This window comes from Nematolebias whitei, chromosome 3 (genome assembly GCF_014905685.2).
Source record: "Nematolebias whitei isolate Nwh7 chromosome 3, NemWhi1, whole genome shotgun sequence".
NCBI lineage: Eukaryota > Metazoa > Chordata > Actinopteri > Cyprinodontiformes > Rivulidae > Nematolebias > Nematolebias whitei.
Window position 1 is genome coordinate 3,291,266 of NC_056500.1, and position 17,062 is coordinate 3,308,327.

The following is a 17,062-nucleotide window of genomic DNA, read 5'->3' on the forward strand; positions in this document are numbered from 1 at the left end:
TGACAGAGCTCCATCAGAGGAGTCTGCACCTGACAGAGCTCCATCAGAGGAGTCTGCACCTGACAGAGCTCCATCAGTGGAGTCTGCACCTGACAAGAGCTCCATCAGAGGAGTCTGCACCTGACAGAGCTCCATCACAGCCCAGCTGCACCTCACAGAGCAGCACAACGCTGCAGCTTCTGTGCTCGGTAAGAACAGATGCACCATGTTCCACATCACTTTATTTGTGCCGATAAGGACTTGACTTATTTTATTTTTAAAGTAAAAAAATAAAATGTTGAATAAATACTGAATTGGGATGAAATTATGTATTTTGTACACAGGGTCCCAGTTACAGACAACATAATGTAAAAGAAAAACAGTAATAAGATCTAAGATATGAATTAAGAAAAATATCAACTAAAAAACATCTACTAATAAAACAAAAACAGTAAGCACTAATAGCAGTAAACAATCAAAACAATATGTCAAACAGCAACATGAACTTGAGTTTGTGCAGCCTCATGAATATCTAACCAGGATAATCATGTTGCTGCTGATCAGTTTCATGTTGCTGCTGATCTGTTTCATGTTGCTGTGTTTATTCGTGCTCATCTGTTCACACAGACTCATGTCCGTGCTGCTGTTCGGCGTATTGTGTTTATTGTTTTTATGCTATTAGTGCTTATCATATTTTTAGTTGATGTTTTTCTTAGTTCATATCTTAGATCTTATTACTGTTTTTATTTTATATTTTATTGTTGATGTAACTGGGACCCTGTGTACATAATTTTGATCCACCACATGTACCACATGTGGTGCGAATGACAATAAGGAATATCTGTATCTTTATAATACTTTCTGATTCATATATCCATTGTTATCATTATATTATTTTCATTATTTTTAAATCAATTTATTTTTCATTTTCTTATTTGATCAGTTTATTAATATAAATATATCTATTAGAGCTGTTAGCTGCACCTTTCTATGTTTGATGCATTTATTCAAAAACAGTATGTAGCTTGAATTAACCACCTTTTTCTTCTTTCTAGTGAAGAGAAAGAGAAAAGAGTCCAGTAAAGAAAAGTCTTATTCCATCACTGAATGAACATGAAGAACTGAAGCGGACACAGCAGGAACAACACTTGTGTCTTCTTCTGGATGAAGCCCGTGAGACAAGGGACACACAGATACACAGTCATTAGTTGGACGCAGTAGTTTTTATTTTTCTACATTTTTCACTTCTTACTTTTCCTATTAAACATTTTTTTTCTTAAGTGGTGTCCTTGAACATTAAATTTCCTAAACAAATTTTACAATGTTAAGTTCAGATAGTGTTTGTTTGATCTTTAATGGATCCTAAGAAAAGATTACCAGAATCTGTTATGTTATAATTTTTTGGTTCTAGGATGAAGTGACACAAAAACAGTCAAAAATTCAGAAAGGACAGTTATCGGTTATCAGTTATCATTTATCAGTTATCAGTTATTTATCAGTTATCAGTTATGGTTTATCGTCCGTACAACTGTGGCCCGAGAGATTCAGCTGAAAGTCCTGGTGCACCTTTTATTTGAACCTGCAGAGATTTGAACAGCTGATCTGAAGCAAACAGGCAGGAGTTCACCTGAACTGACCACTCCTGCTGTTTGATGGTCTCCTCCTTCACTCACCATCCATCCATCCATCCATCCTTCCATCATCTTCTGCTTCAGGGTTGTGGGAGCAGCATCTTCACCAGGGAGGCACAGACATCAAGATCCACCTCTTCAACTCTTCTAGGACCCCATGGTGTTCACAGACCAACTGACTATTTATTAAGTAATATCCTGATGCTGCTCAATAATTCAGGTAGAAAAATCTAAAAAGTTAAGTCTGGTCCTCTGGACATTCACAAAACAAACAATACAGTTTATAATAAATAAACAAAATGTTTTTTGTTAGTTTTGTTTTTTGAATGTCCAGAGGACCAGACTTTTTTAGATTAATAAGTAATAAATTTATGTTTTAATTTAATGAAAGACAAATCTTTAAAATTCAAGGACAAATTTTAATCTAATTGTTTTCAAGTCTGTATCTTATTGTAAAAGCAGTTTCAAAGATTACAGCACAGTGTGATGTTTTGCAATTTTAACATGAACCTTGTGCATATCTGTAAATAATAAAAGTGAAGATATTTTTAATACATCTTTATTGTAAAAATCTATACTAAAATGAAAAACACATGGGTTTAAAGCAGCAGGAAGGCAGTAAGGTAGGATTATGAATCAGGTTTAAAAGTTACAGCTCATGAGGTACTCCATTAGAGCAAGACATCTCTTCTACAACATCTTGAGACAAAACCTTCAGGATGTTCTTCTTCTAATACGTTTAGTGGTGGCTAGTAAGTAGTTTAAGGGAGCACTACCGCCACCAGGTGGTAAGATGAGTTGGATTCTAGTCCCCGCCTACAGAGCCGGTCCAGAAGTGTAAATAGAAACACAACAGACCCGAGCCGATCTGAACCGACCCGAACTGACCTGATCCGCACTGTGACAGTGGAAAAGGGGCATTTGACAGCACTGACATCTTGTCCCTCACATTCCACCAGCAGGTCACTGGATTCAATGAGGTAGGGTTGATGCAGACATCTGCACCTCTGTGTCTCTGCCTGAATCTTCTCTGTGGTTCTCTGGGGTTTAGGGCTCTGATCATCTCCCTACTTGACATGAGAACAAAACATCAATAATAACATGGTTGTGTTATTATTGCTCAAAAAAACATTATATAGGCCGAGAGATAAAAGTTTAACTGGTCAACAAAATCTTTTACAGCTTAACGTACCTCCACCGTGCAGCTCCACTGTAGAAAAGACAGCAAACTTTTAACAACAAAGTCTGTGATTGTCCTGTGGCCCCCACCTCGCTTTTCTGTCTGTCCTCACATCTGGGTCAGAACCTCCTGTGAGGAGAACATGAACATAAACAAACGGTGACCATTAGTGAACTGTTTAAGCAGCTGACTGGATGGATGAGCAGTTTTACAAGCTAAGCTTCATCTGTTACTGTCAATCTTTAGTTAGCTACGTAGATAAAATAAATTTACACACTAATATTTTAAAGTTAGCGTTATTTCACCGCGATGTACATGTTAAGCTGCATTAACGTTAACAAACGTAAACTCACCAGCTGAAACACAGACACAGAGCCGTCCTCGGGAGTTCTTTGATGAAGACGAGTCCGGCTGTGGAATGTTGATTCAGTCCGTTTCACACACACACACACAGAGACTGACTCACACTGAGAGGAGGAGGGGGAAGGCTGCTTCTTGTCTTCTTGCAGAGAAACATGGAGCACTTTCTGCTCGTGTGTTGTCGGAGCCGTTCGACAACACACGCACTGCACACGTGAACCCCGTCTGTGGGCGTCACCAGCACCATAGACATACATTATACATAGATTAGGTGTAGCAGCTTTTTTTTTCTTAAATTAATGAACACAGAACTACAGAACACTACAAAATAGAAAGACATACAAACACTCGTGAAGGGTGTCGTAACTACAGTTTACAAGCTGGGGGTGTTACAAAATGATGAAAATTGAGAAATACATATATAAAAAACAATAAATGGAAAAAAAGAAACAAAAAGGAGCAAGACAATATGAGAAACTTAAAACAAGTTTTTAGATATCTGTTGTGAGATGTTGCATAGATTAGGTACGGCAGCTCTATACAGCTCTGGGTGTAAACACGTAGTCTGTTTCGTCATACGTCTGGTGTTTTACCTGCCTGCGTGCTGAAACCACGTGACACCTTACAGCCAATACCGAAACTTGACACAGAAAAAAGAGTGACATTTCAATCCATACACCGACCGGTGCAGTTCAGTCGGTGCCATTTAAGAACCTCCGTTCGGTACTCAGTCCTAGTTAAGAGGTGGTTGAATCGCTCGGTCATCATCATGTGGCATGGCTTTAATCTGGGCTCCAGGGCACCAATATCAGTTTTAGCTTTTTCATAAAGTGCTGCTACAACTGTTTGGCTGAAGTGTTAACATGATGGGATGTCGTAGCGGGGCTCATCGTTTTTGTTCCTGCTCTGTTCCTGACCAATTTCAAACATGGATTCCTCCCCTTTGCCTCGCCCAAGATGGATCCTTCTGCCCGTGATCGGATATCTGGACCTCCATGTCTGCTCTGCCTTGTGACCAGGAATCCTGCTAAAACCATCTGATAAGTTTTGCCTTCCTGCCTCTGTGTGAATGACCCACGTCCATCCATCCGTCCAATCCTCTGTTCCCTCTGACGTCATCGCAACTTCGGATTCTCCACCAGTGATCGAGCTCTTTGAGTGACAGCTGACTTTCTCCTCCTGATAAAACTTTAAATAAAGTCAGATGTCAGGAACAGAGCAGGAACAAAAACGATGAATTACTTCAGGAATGAGGTGATCAGACAATCTGCAGACACTGGGGAGCACTTTAAGGGGCCGTGTACACGGCACATACTTTAAGTGAAACAGCACTTTTTTCTCTGCAGTTCAGTTATTCATTTACTGGTATGTTATAGTCCATGATATACAATGCTGCTTTGCAAGGGCCGTGCACGGTAAAATAGTCTGTTGTTTTCAAAAACAAGATGTTTAAAACGCAGCATCAAAGCTCGCTGGTTGAAACTATGATGTCCAGTTCCTGGTAATTTGAGAGTTCTGTGATTTCTGAATTATCTTTAGTTTCTTCAAATGATTAAAGAGACGTGTGCTTCTTTTTAGTCACAATAATGAGATTTATTTCTCTGTCTTGTAGGTCCAGAACTCCCACAGCATTGTGTCTGGAAGGAGGAGGTTCTCACTAACCAGCAGCTCTATAATCAGGAGAGGAACTCCAGTTTGGACCAGGAGGAACCAGAACCTCCACAAATTGAAGATGATCAGGAGGAAATCTGTTCCAGTCAGGATGAAGAACAGCTTTCAGTGAAGCAGGAGTATGATACATTTATGGTGACACCTGCTTATGAGGAAATTAAGTACAAGAAATCAGAACATGCTCAGGAGGAACCAGAACCTCCACAACAGGAGGAGCTCTGTATTGATCAGGATGAAGAACAGCTTTTATTGATGCAGGAGACGGAGGGAAGGAACCACTGGGAACCAGAAAAAAACATCGTCCAGAACAAGAAAGAACTCAATCGTCAGCGCAGAACGTTGAAGACCAGCTGGAAACCTCAGACAAAGCTACACAGAATAGGTATGGAGCAGCAGTGGGGATAATGGAGGTTTAACTGGGAGACTGGTTCAGTCTTACTGGATTCAGTTTGCAGCTAAAAGTGCTGATTTCAGCAGCTTTAAGTCACGGCTGACACATATTTACATTTTTAAATGGAGGTGTGTCAGGAGTGAAGTTTTATGTTTGTATCCCAAAAGGTTTTAGGAAAGGTGTGGTCTGAATACCTACCAAGCTGTAATAAACTCCAGCTGCAACTTCCAAACCATTTTCAGATGCATCTTCTAATTAATGTAAAGTAAGTTTTCCTACAATCACTTTGATCAACATTTTCATTTGTTTGTTCATCCAGGTCTTCCACAGCATCACACCTGGAAGGAGGAAGATGTTCTTACTGACCAATGGCTCTGTAACCAGGACAGGAACTCCAGTTCAGACCAGGCGGAACCCGGACTTCCACAGATAAAAGAGGAACATGAGGATCTAGAACCTCCACAGATTAAAGAGGAACAGAAGGATCCAGAACCTCCACAGGGAAACCCAAAAAATCTAGAGATGAAAGAGGAGCAGGAGACGGAAACCTTTATGGTAACTCCAGTTTATAAGGAAAAAAATCACAATGAACCAGAACCAAACAGGAAACAATGGTTCTTTCAGAACTCTTCTGTGTCTGAGAGCCAAGTTCAGGAAGGAAGCAAAAAAAACTCGGAATTCAGCAGAGACGAAGAGCTGAAACAACATAAGAAAAGTTCACAAACCAGAGGTCATGGTGACAATGAAGACCACCCAAAAGCAAAAAGCAATCCCAAAAAGCGTTTTGTGTGTTTGACTTGTGGAAAAAAATTCTGTGTAAAAAATTATTTAACTGTTCACATGAGAACTCACACAGGTGAGAGACCTTTTACTTGTCAGATCTGTGGAAAAAGTTACTGTGAATATAATGGCTTTAACTACCACATGAAAACTCACACAGGTGAGAGACCTTTCTCATGTCAGACCTGTGGAAAAAGTTTTGTTAGTAAATATTTGTTGAATATTCACGTGTTAACCCACACAGGTGAGAAGCCTTTTTCATGCCAGACATGTAGAAAACGTTTTGTTCGCAAAGATACTTTGAACACTCACGTGAAATTTCACACAGGCGAGAAGCCTTTTTCATGCTTGATCTGTGGGAAAAGTTTTGTTTTAAAATCTTTTTTAAACAGGCACATGAAAACTCACAAGGATTATAAAGTGTAATTTTGTAACTTTCTCAGATTTTGGGGTTTGTTAAACGTACGTTTGTGTCACTTTACATAAAGGGTATTTATTTCTCCTTCCTGGGTGTTCAGACACTAACTACACAAGCAATTAATGAAATCAAGAATAAACACAAATGCATCTGCTTTTTGTTTGAATAAAAGTTTAGTTGTTACATTTCCTGTATTTCTGTTCTGTATAACTTTACAATTGTTAGTGTTCTGTTTGTTTTCTACACGTGTATTATTGGACACTAGAACAGCAGCATAGATAGTGTCTGTACACTCTATTAAGCTGTTGAAATAAACATGATTTCTTTATTATATTATTTTATATGAAATGTTTTAAAAAATTGTTTTTGACAATTTCTTTAGTATAAAGTGTTGAAGTGTTTTGTCATATTTATCAGATAGATATCTAAAAAAGTTAAAACTGGTCCTCTGGACATTCAAAAAACTAAGAAAAACAACAACAAAAAAGGTAGAAATGTTTTGTCTTTGATCCGAAAGTCTTCCTCAGTCTGAGGTGCTGTATTCAGCTCAGTCTTATAAATAGCACCTTCTCAGAGTGGATCAACCAGTTTGCTGCTGACAACCAAAACCAGCTGCTCACATAATCAAGAAGGACCATCAGCCTAACCATGAATCATTAGCACATTGGCTGTTTGCTATTCACAGGAGGCTGAGTGATACTAGCAATAACAGCATTGTAAGAGGGGGACAGTTGAACATGGACCCCTCCACCCTTGTTTAATGATGGATAGTTTCTTTTCACAAAGATGGCCTCCTTTTACTCCTCTCTCAAACCATCCATTTTCTTCCGCTTATCTGGGGTTGGGTCGCGGGGGTAGCAGCCTAAGTAGGGAGGCCCAGACTTCCCTCTCCCCAGCCACTTGGTCCAGCTCCTCCGGGGGAATCCCGAGGCGTTTCCAGGCCAGCCGAGAATCATAGTCCCTCCAGCGTGTCCTGGGTCTTCCTCTGGGTCTCCTCCCAGTGGGACGTGTCTGGAACACCTCACCAGGGAGGCGTCCAGGAGGCATCCTAAACAGATGCCCGAGCCACCTCAACTGGCTCTTCTTGACATGGAGAAGCAGCGGCACTACTCTGAGTCCCTCCCGGATGATCGAGCTTCTCACCCTATCTCTAAGGGAGAGCCCAGACACCCTGCGGAGAAAACTCATTTCGGCCGCTTGTATCCAAGATCTTGTTCTTTCGGTCACAACACAAAGCTCATGACTATAGATGGGCGTAGGAACGTAGATCAGTCGGTAAATTGAGAGCTTCGCCTTTTGACTCAGCTCTCTCTTCACCACGACAGACCTGTACAGCGCCCGCTTCACTGCAGACGCTGCACCTATCCGCCTATCGATCTCATGCTCCATTTTTCCCTCATTCATGAACAAAACCCCAAGATACTTGAACTCCTCCACTTGGGGCAGGACCTCCTCCCTGACCTGGAGAGGGCACTCTACCCTTTTCCAGCTCAAGACCATGGCCTCGGATTTGGAGGAACTGATCTTCATCCCGGCCGTGTCGCACTCAGCTGCGAACCGCTCCAGCGAAAGCTTTAAATCACGATCTGATGAAGCCAACAGGACCACATCATTTGCAAAAAGCAGAGAAGCAATTCTAAGGTCACCAAAATGGATCCCCTCAACACCTTGGCTGCGCCTAGAAATTCTATCCATAAAAGTTATGAACAGAATCGTGACAAAGGGCAACCTTGGCGGAATCCCAACTCTCACCGGGAACAAGCCCGACTTACTGCCGGCAATGCGGACCAGGCTTTGACACCGGTCAAACAGGGACCGAACAGCCTGTATCAAAGGACCCGGTACCCCATACTCCCAGAGTACTTCCCACAGGGTTCCCCAAGGGACGTGGTCGAACGCCTTCGCCAAGTCCACAAAGCACATGTAGACCAGTTGGGCAAACTCCCACGCACCCTTGAGGACCCTGCTGAGAGTGTAGAGCTGGTCCGGATTGAGGAGGTCTTCAAAGTATTCTGCCCACCGACCCACGACATCCCGAGTTGAGGTCAGCAGCATACCACCCCCACTATAAACAGTGTTGGTGGTGTACCGCTTTCCTCCTCGAGACGCCGGATGGTGGACCAGAATCGCCTCGAAGCCATGCAGAAGTCATTCTCCATGACCTCTCCGAACTCCTCCCATGCCCGAGTTTTTGCCTCAGCGACCTCCTGAGCCGCATGCCGCTTGGACTGTCGGTACCCATCAGCTGCTTTCGGGGTACCACAGGCCAAAAAGGCCCGATAGGACTCCTTCTTCAGCCTGACAGCATCCCTCACCGACGGTGTCCACCACTGGGTTCGAGGGTTGCCGACAGGCATGACAACCTTGCAGCCGCAGCTCCGGTAAGCCACCTCGACAATAGAGGCACGGAACATGGCCCACTCTGACTCAATGTCCCCCACCTCCCTGGAACATGTTCGAAGTTCTCTCGGAGGTGGGAGTTAAAGCTCCATCTCACAGGAGACTCTGCCAGATGTTCCCAGCAAACCCTCACAATACGTTTGGGTCTGCCAGGTCTGACCGGCATCTTCCTCCACCATCGGAGCCAACTCACCACCAGGTAGTGATCAGTGGACAGCTCCGCCCCTCTCTTCACCCTAGTGTCCAAGACATGTGGCCGCAGATCAGATGAGATGATGACAAAGTCGATCATGGAACTGCGGCCTAGGGTGTCCTGGTGCCAAGAACACATATGGACACCCTAGGTCTGTGTCTGAACAAGGTGTTCGTTATTGACAATCCATGACGAGCACAGAAGTCCAACAACAGAACACCACTCGGGTTCAGATCAGGGGGGTTGTTCCTCCCAACCACACTCCTCCAGGTCTCACTGTCATTGCCCATGTGAGCATTGAAGTCCCCCAGCAGAACAAGGGAGTCCCCAGGAGGTGCACTTTCCAGTACCCCCTCCAAGGATTCCAAAAAGGGTGGATAATCTGAACTGCCGTTTGGTGCATAAGCACAAACGACAGTCAGAACCCGTCCCCCCACACGTAGGCGGAGGGAGGCCACCCTCTCATTCACCGGGGTGAACCCCAACACACAGGCACCAAGATGGGGGGCAATAAGTATGCCCACTCCTGCTCAGCGCCTCTCACCAGGGGCAACTCCAGAGTGTAAGAGTGTCCAGCCCCTCTCCAGAAAACTGGTTCCAGAGCCATGTGTAGAGGTGAGTCTGACTATTTCTAGCTGGAACCTCTCAACCTCACACACCAGCTCAGGCTCCTTCCCCACCAGTGAGGTGACATTCCACGTCCCAATAGCCAGCTTCTGTAGCTGAGGATCAGACCGCCAGGGTCCCCGCCCTCGGCCACCACCCATCCCACATTGCACCCGACCCCTTTGGCCCCTCCCACAGGTGGTGAGCCCATGGGAAGGGGGACCCACGTCTCCTCTTCGGGCTGTGCCCGGCCGAGCTCCATAGGTAAAAGCCCGGCCACCAGGCGCTCGCCCGCATGCCCCACCTCCATCTCTGGCTCCAGAGTGGGGCCCCGGTGACCCACGTCCGGTCGAGGGAACATCAAATCCGTTTCTCAAACCATCGTTCCTCTCTATCCAGAGTGTGAACATCTTCATCCCTGAACGAGTGACCGCTGGCATGAAGATGAGTGTAGACCGCAGAGTCGGATAGATACTTTATTAATCCCAAAGGGAAATTCGAGACATCTAGTAGCATTTGAAAAAGACAATATGCACATGCACAAGGTGGAAGGGTACTACATTCATGATTGATTAACATCTATATGTTTACATACACATAGTGATGGTAGTATGAAACTAAAGCTTCAAAAAATGCTTCGAACCCTGCAGTAAAATTTCATCGAACCACTGCTTCGGAGCCTGTTTTGGTGCGGAAAAAGTCACGTGATGTCCGAAACACAAACTGTTTCGTTGTCGGAATGAATCGCTTGACTGGTTCGTGGTCCAATCAGCTGATTCCCTGGCACCGCCTCGTCTCGATTCTGACAGGTGACAGGTTGACAGTTTTGAATTGAGAGCACTCAACACTATGAAATAGCTCTAAAATACTTGCAATGTTACTTGCAATGTGTTGGAGAGTAGGGGTGTTTTTACTGTTTTGTTGTTAATATAGTTGAAATTGAGTAATTATGAAGCCAGCCAAAAGAGGTTGTTCTAACGTGGGTTCATTCTGCTCATTATAAGGTGGTTTTGGCATGTAAATGTCAAAAAAGTTATAGTGTGGCATGGAGGCTGCACAGTTGCGAAAGAAAAGCTTTGCAGAGAGTAGTGAAGGCTGCACAGAAGATGTCGGAGTCATCCTCCCCACCATCACAGACATCTACACCTCTAGATGCAGGAAGAGGGCTACCTGCATTATGAAGGACTTCACTTACCCAACACACACACTTTTTGCCCCGCTCCCCTCAGGAAGGAGGTTGAGGAGCATTACGTGTAGAACCACTAGACTGAGGAACAGCTTCTACCCTGAGGTTGTTAGACTTATGAATCTCGAACTCGAATAATCACTGTGAAAATCATATCATGTTGCTGCTGATTTGTTTCATGTTGCTGCTGATCTGTTTCAATGTTGATGTGATCATGCGTGCACATCTGCTCACACAGACTCATGTTCATGTTTGTGCTGATGTTCAATGTTTTTATGTTATGAGTGCTTAGTGTATATTTAGTTGATGTTTTTCTTAGTTCATACCTTAGATGTTATTACTGTTTTTCTTATACATTTTATTGTTGGATGTAACTGGGACCCTGTGTACATAAATTCACTCCACCACATGTACCACATGAGGTGCAAATGACAATAAAGAATCTCTCTGACTCGCTGACTTTGAATCTGTCCGTGGAGCTGGGCTGGGACAGTAGTCTACCACTGAAGGAGCACTTCATGATCGCACCATGCAGAGGATGGTCAGCATTGTCCATGATGGACAGTAACTTACTGAGGGCCCTTTTCTCTGCCACCAATGTAATTGGGACTCCAGCTCTGTTCCCAACCCAGAACCAGCTTTTCTCACCAGTCTGCCAAGTCACCCTGCATCTCTCCTATTGCTGCCTCCCAAACACACAACAGCACAGAAGAGGACACTGGCTACCACAGGCTGGTAGAACATCATCAGCAGTTTCCTGCAGATACTGAAGACCCAAGCCTCCTCAGGAAGTAGCGCCTGCTATGATCCTTCCTGTAGAGGGAGTCCGTGTTTGCTTACCAGTCCAGCCTGTCATCCAGTTGTATGCCCAGATATCTGTAGGTCCTGACCACCTCCACATCGACCCCTCAATTGAGATTAGCTTTAGAGTAGGCCCAGACCTTCTTAGTTCCTTTGCTTTACTGATGTTCAGCTGTAGATAATTGGATTTAAACCACACTACAAAGTCCTCAACCAGGGTCCTGTACTCCTCCTCCTGTCCATCCTTCACACACCCAACTATTGCAGTGTAATCTGAGAAGTTCTGCATGTAACAAGTCTTGTTTTATTTGGCTGTTTTGATTTGTTAGGTGAATTGTAAAAGTTAATCAAGCACAGTGCAAAAAACAATGTGTTCCTAGTATAAATAAAAATAAAATTATTAAATAAATGTCATTTTCTAAACTTGAATTAAAAAAAATTACTGATTCGTTTGAACAAGCAGGCAAAATAGTAAATAAATTTAGAAATTGAAGATTTTTGGTCGAATTTCTTTCCTTCTCATTTACATGACGTAGACCACAATGTTTTTTCGTGAACTAATATTTTATACTTTTTTTTTTCTTTATGCAAACGGGCACGTATCCTGTTTTCTGCCGGAACACAATAGTGTGAACACCAGAGCGGAAGTAGCTAAGCTATCAGCGTTAGCGTATTCAGCTCTCTCCGCATTGTCCTGGTTTGTGTGTCTGTTTGTGAGAGGTGAATGTGTTGAGTGTGTGCAGCAACAATGTCTTCAGTTCAGTCTCTGAGAGAGTTTATCAGCGAGCGACTAACTGCTGCTGCTGAAGAAATATTCACAGAGTTTGAAAAAACCATCGTCCAGTACGAGGAGGTGATCGATCGTCAGCGCAGACTGCTGGACATCAGCTGGAAACCTCACACACACCTGCACACAACAGGTAGGAGCTGCAGCTGCAGGGCAGGATGGAGGTTTAACCAGGAGACAAGTCCAGGAAAGTCCTGCTAGATGCAGTTTGTGTTAATCCGGGAATATAACTGGATATGTGTGGAGCTAGTTTGAGGGATTTTAATGTTTAATAACTTGTTCATTTAGTTGTTTTATTTGGACAATCGCCCAGAAAAATGTGTTATCATGACGTGCCTATACACAAGTAGTAGTTGTAGTAGTTTATTTTAGTATTTATATACAGGTATATATTGGCATTTTAAACCCTTCCCACACTCTTGCAATGTTCCTAACAATTTTCTAAACTCTAAACGCTATAAAACCAGTGTTGCCAGATAGAGTCGCGGTTTTCCAGCCCAAAAGTCTGTTAAAAACTGCCCCATAACACAAAAACCCGCCCATCAATGTGTTGTTATATTTAATGTTTGAACACACACATACATACATACATACATACATACATACATACATATATCAGAGTCAGAGTTTCTTTATTGTCATTCGCACCTCATGTGGTACATGTGGTGGAGCGAAATTATGTACACAGGGTCCCAGTTACATCCAACAATAAAATGTATAAGAAAAACAGTAATAACATCTAAGATATGAACTAAGAAATGCATCAACTAAATATACACTAAGCACTCATAACATAAAACATTGAACATCACCACAAACATGAACATGAGTCTGTGAGCAGGTTAGCAGGTTATATATATATATCTTATCTAGCTGCTTCTTCTCAGCTGATGATAAGCTGCTGCTCCAACAGACAACACCATAGAAGAGTCAAAAAAGGTCTTAAGGAGCACCCCCTGCACTCCAAAAGACCTCAGTCTCCTCAGCAAGTAGAGTCTGCTCTGACCCTTCCTGTAAAGTGCAGCAGTGTTGTGAGACCCATCCATCCATCCATTTTCTTCCGCTTTTCCGGGGTCGGGTCGCGGGGGTAGCAGCCTAAGTAGGGAGGCCCAGACTTCCCTCTCCCCAGCCACTTGGGCCAGCTCTTCTGGGGGAATCCCGAGGCGTTCCCAGGCCAGCCGAGAAACATAGTCCCTCCAGCGTGTCCTGGGTCTTCCTCTGGGCCTCCTTCCGGTGGGACGTGTCCGGAACACCTCACCAGGGAGGCATCCAGAAGGCATCCTAAACAGATGCCCAAGCCACCTCAACTGGTTCCTCTCGACGTGGAGAAGCAGCGGCTCTACTCTGAGTCCCTCCCGGATGATCGAGCTTCTCACCCTATCTCTAAGGGAGAGGCCAGACACCCTGCAGAGAAAACTCATTTCGGCCGCTTGTATCCAAGATCTCATTCTTTCGGTCACAACCCAAAGCTCGTGACCATAGATGAGGGTAGGAACGTAGATCGATCGGTAAATTGAGAGCTTCACCTTTTGACTTAGTTCTCTCTTCACCACGACAGACCTGTACAGCGCCTGCTTCACTGCTGACGCTGCACCTATCCGCCTATCGATCTCACGCTCCATTTTTCCCTCATTCGTGAACAAGACCCCAAGATACTATACCTCGTACTGGACGATGTTGTGAGACCAGTCCAGTTTATTGTTCAGGTGAACACCCAGGTACTTGTAAGAGTCCATAATCTTGATGTCCTCTCCCTGGATGTTCATCGGGGTCAGTGAGGTGGGTCTGTGCCTGCGGAAATCCACCACCAGGTCCTTAGTTTTAGCAGCGTTGATCAGGAGGTGGTTCTGCTGGCACCAGTCCACAAAGTCTTGTGTCTGCTGTCTGTACTCTGAGTCGGCCTCATCACAGATGAGGCCGACTCAGAGTCATCAGAGAACTTTTGCAGACGGCAGTGTGGGGAGTCGATGGTGAAGTCTGCAGTGTAGAGGGTGAAGAGGAACGGTGCCAGCACAGTTCCCTGTGGGACCCCCGTACTACAGACCAGCATGTCAGAGACACAGCCCTGTGTCCTCACATACTGTGGGCATCCAGTGAGGTAATCCAGTATCCATTGGGACATGTGGTGATCCACTCCTGATAACTCCAGCTTGTCCCGCAGAAGTCCTGGCTGGATGGTGTTGAAAGCACTGGAGAAATCAAAGAACATGATCCTCACAGTGCTTCCAGGTTTCTCCAGGTGGGTCAGAGCTTGATGGCTGAGGTAGATGATGGCATCATCCACCCCGATGCCAGGCCGGTAGGCAAACTGCAACAGATCCAACGAAGACCTCACCAGGTGGCGCAAATGGTTGAGGACCAGCCTCTTGAGTGTCTTCATCAAATGTGAAGTCAGAGCCACCGGCCTGTAGTTACTGAGGTCCTTGGGATGTTTGGTTTTTGGTACCGGTACCACACAGGAGGTCTTCCACAGTTGTGGTACTTTCCCCAGCTTCAGGCTCAGATTGAACATAAATCCCATTATGCCACACAGTTGATCTGAGCAGCACCTCAGGAGCCTGGAGCTGATTCCATCTGGACCTGCAGCTTTATGCACCTTGATCTTTCACAGCTCATTCCTCACCTGAAGAGTTGAGAGGGACAAGATGGAGGTGGTGCTGTGAGATGAAGTTTCCTGGAATGAAGGGGGAGGCTAATGGCTGAGAGGTGTGAATTCCTGAGAAGAGAAGTTGGCAGCAGGGGGACAGGGCTGGAGTAGGGGTGACAGATCAAATCTGTTAAAGAACTGGTTCAAGTCATTCACCCACCATTTGTCTCCTACAGCCTGGGGGCTTGATTTGTGGCCAAGTATGTTTTTAAGGCTCCTCCACACTCCACTGCTTCACCTGATCCTCCATCTTTTTCCTGTAGATGTTTTTTCCATCCCTAATCTTCCTTCTCAGTTCTTTTTGCACAGCTCTGAGGTCCTCCATGTTACCTGATCTAAAGGCTCTCTTCTTCTCCTCCAGGAGAGCCTTAATTTCAGGGTTAATCCATGGTTTGTTGTTGGAGAAACGCCGTACTGTCTTGCTGGGTACAGTGTTGTCCACACAGAAAATGATGTAGTCCGTGATGCTGTCAATGTCCTCCCCATGAGGAGCACAGAGCTCTTCCCACACAGTGGAGCTGAAACAGTCCCTCAGAGCTTCTTCAGTCTCCTCAGTCCATTGCTTCACTGTGCTCGTCACAGCTGGTTCTCTGCACACCAGGGGTTTATACTCGGGCTGCAGATGAACCAGATTGTGATCTGAGCCCCCCCAGGGGAGGCAGAGGTGATGAACTGTATGCCTCCTTGGTATTGGCAAAAAGTAGATCCAGTGTGTTGGTATTTCTGGTGTGGCAGGTGACATACTGGGTGAAGGTAGGGAGAGTGGAGGACAGGGAAACATGATTAAAGTTTCCAGAGATCAGAAAGAGGGCCTGTGGGTGCTGTGCTTGGAGTCTACTGCTGGGGGTGTGAATGATGTCACAGGCTGCAGCAGCATTAGCAGAGGGCGGGACATACACCGTTATTACAATAACGTGTGAAAACTCCCGCGGAAGATAGTGTGGTCTCATACCAACTGCTAGAAGTTCAATGTCTACTGCAGAGGGTCTGTTTGATGGTTAAATGTCCAGCGTTACACCATCTATCATTCACAAACACAGCCACACCCCCTCCTCTCTTCTTACCATTCTCCCTGGTTCTGTCCTCACAGAGTCAATGAAAGCCGTCCATGTTAATATGCGAGTCCGGGTTTAACTCATTCAGCCACGTCTCCGTCAGGCAGATGAGGCTGATCTCCCGGTAGTTCCTTTGATGTCTCGTTAGAGCCGCCAGCTCATCCACTTTGTTGTGAAGAGATCTCATGTTTCCCATAATGATGGATGGGAGGACAGGTCTGTACCTTCTGCCCTGGCTGCGACGCCCTATGCCTGCGCGTCTCCCGCATCTCTTCCTTCTCAGCTTGCGGGGGACATCAGGTCGCTCTGCAGGAGGAGGGACAGCGGAGCTGCGGATGGAAAGCAGCTGGTCCCGAGAGTAAACATTAGGAGCGTGGTCGCTCACACCTTCTCCAAAAGTAGAAACCATAAGAAAATAAAAACAAAGTTTTCAAGAAAAAAATCAGTTCCATTGTTGCCAAGCTGCTGAGACGAGCTGCCTGCTTGCGCGGCGCCGGAAAAAAAAAAATCCATTATCCAAGATCACTGGTTGAAACTATGACGTCCAGTTCCTGGTAATTTGAGAGTTGTGTGATTTCTGAATCATCTTTAGTTTCATGAAATGGTTAAAGAGACGTGTGCTTCTTTTTAGTCACAATAATGAGATGTATTTCTCTGTCTTGTAGGTCCAGAACTCCCACAGCACTGTGTCTGGAAGGAGGAGGTTCTCACTGACCAGCAGCTCTATAATCAGGAGAGGAACTCCAGTTTGGACCAGGAGGAACCAGAACCTCCACAAATTGAAGATGATCAGGAGGAACCAGAACCTTCACAGAATGAAGATGATCAGGAGGAAATCTGTTCCAGTCAGGATGAAGAACAGCTTTCAGTGAAGCGGGAGTATGATACATTTATGGTGACACCTGCTTATGAGGAAATTAACCACAAGACACCAGAACCTGCACAGGAGGAACCAGAACCTCCACAACAGGAGGAGC

General features: G+C 44.9%; 1 protein-coding gene across 1 annotated transcript in view; it reads left to right on the forward strand.

Moving 5' to 3' along the window:
* LOC119430387 (zinc finger protein 41) overlaps positions 1 to 6,452 on the forward strand; it is a 9,426-nt gene extending 2,974 nt beyond the window's left edge. Inside the window, exons 2-4 of the mRNA XM_037697793.1 lie at positions 4,763 to 5,203; positions 5,532 to 6,320; positions 6,436 to 6,452. Of these exons, the coding sequence (XP_037553721.1) occupies positions 4,763 to 5,203; positions 5,532 to 6,320; positions 6,436 to 6,452 (1,247 nt within the window). The remainder of the gene's footprint in view (positions 1 to 4,762; positions 5,204 to 5,531; positions 6,321 to 6,435) is intronic.
* Positions 6,453 to 17,062: the final 10,610 nt, after the last annotated feature.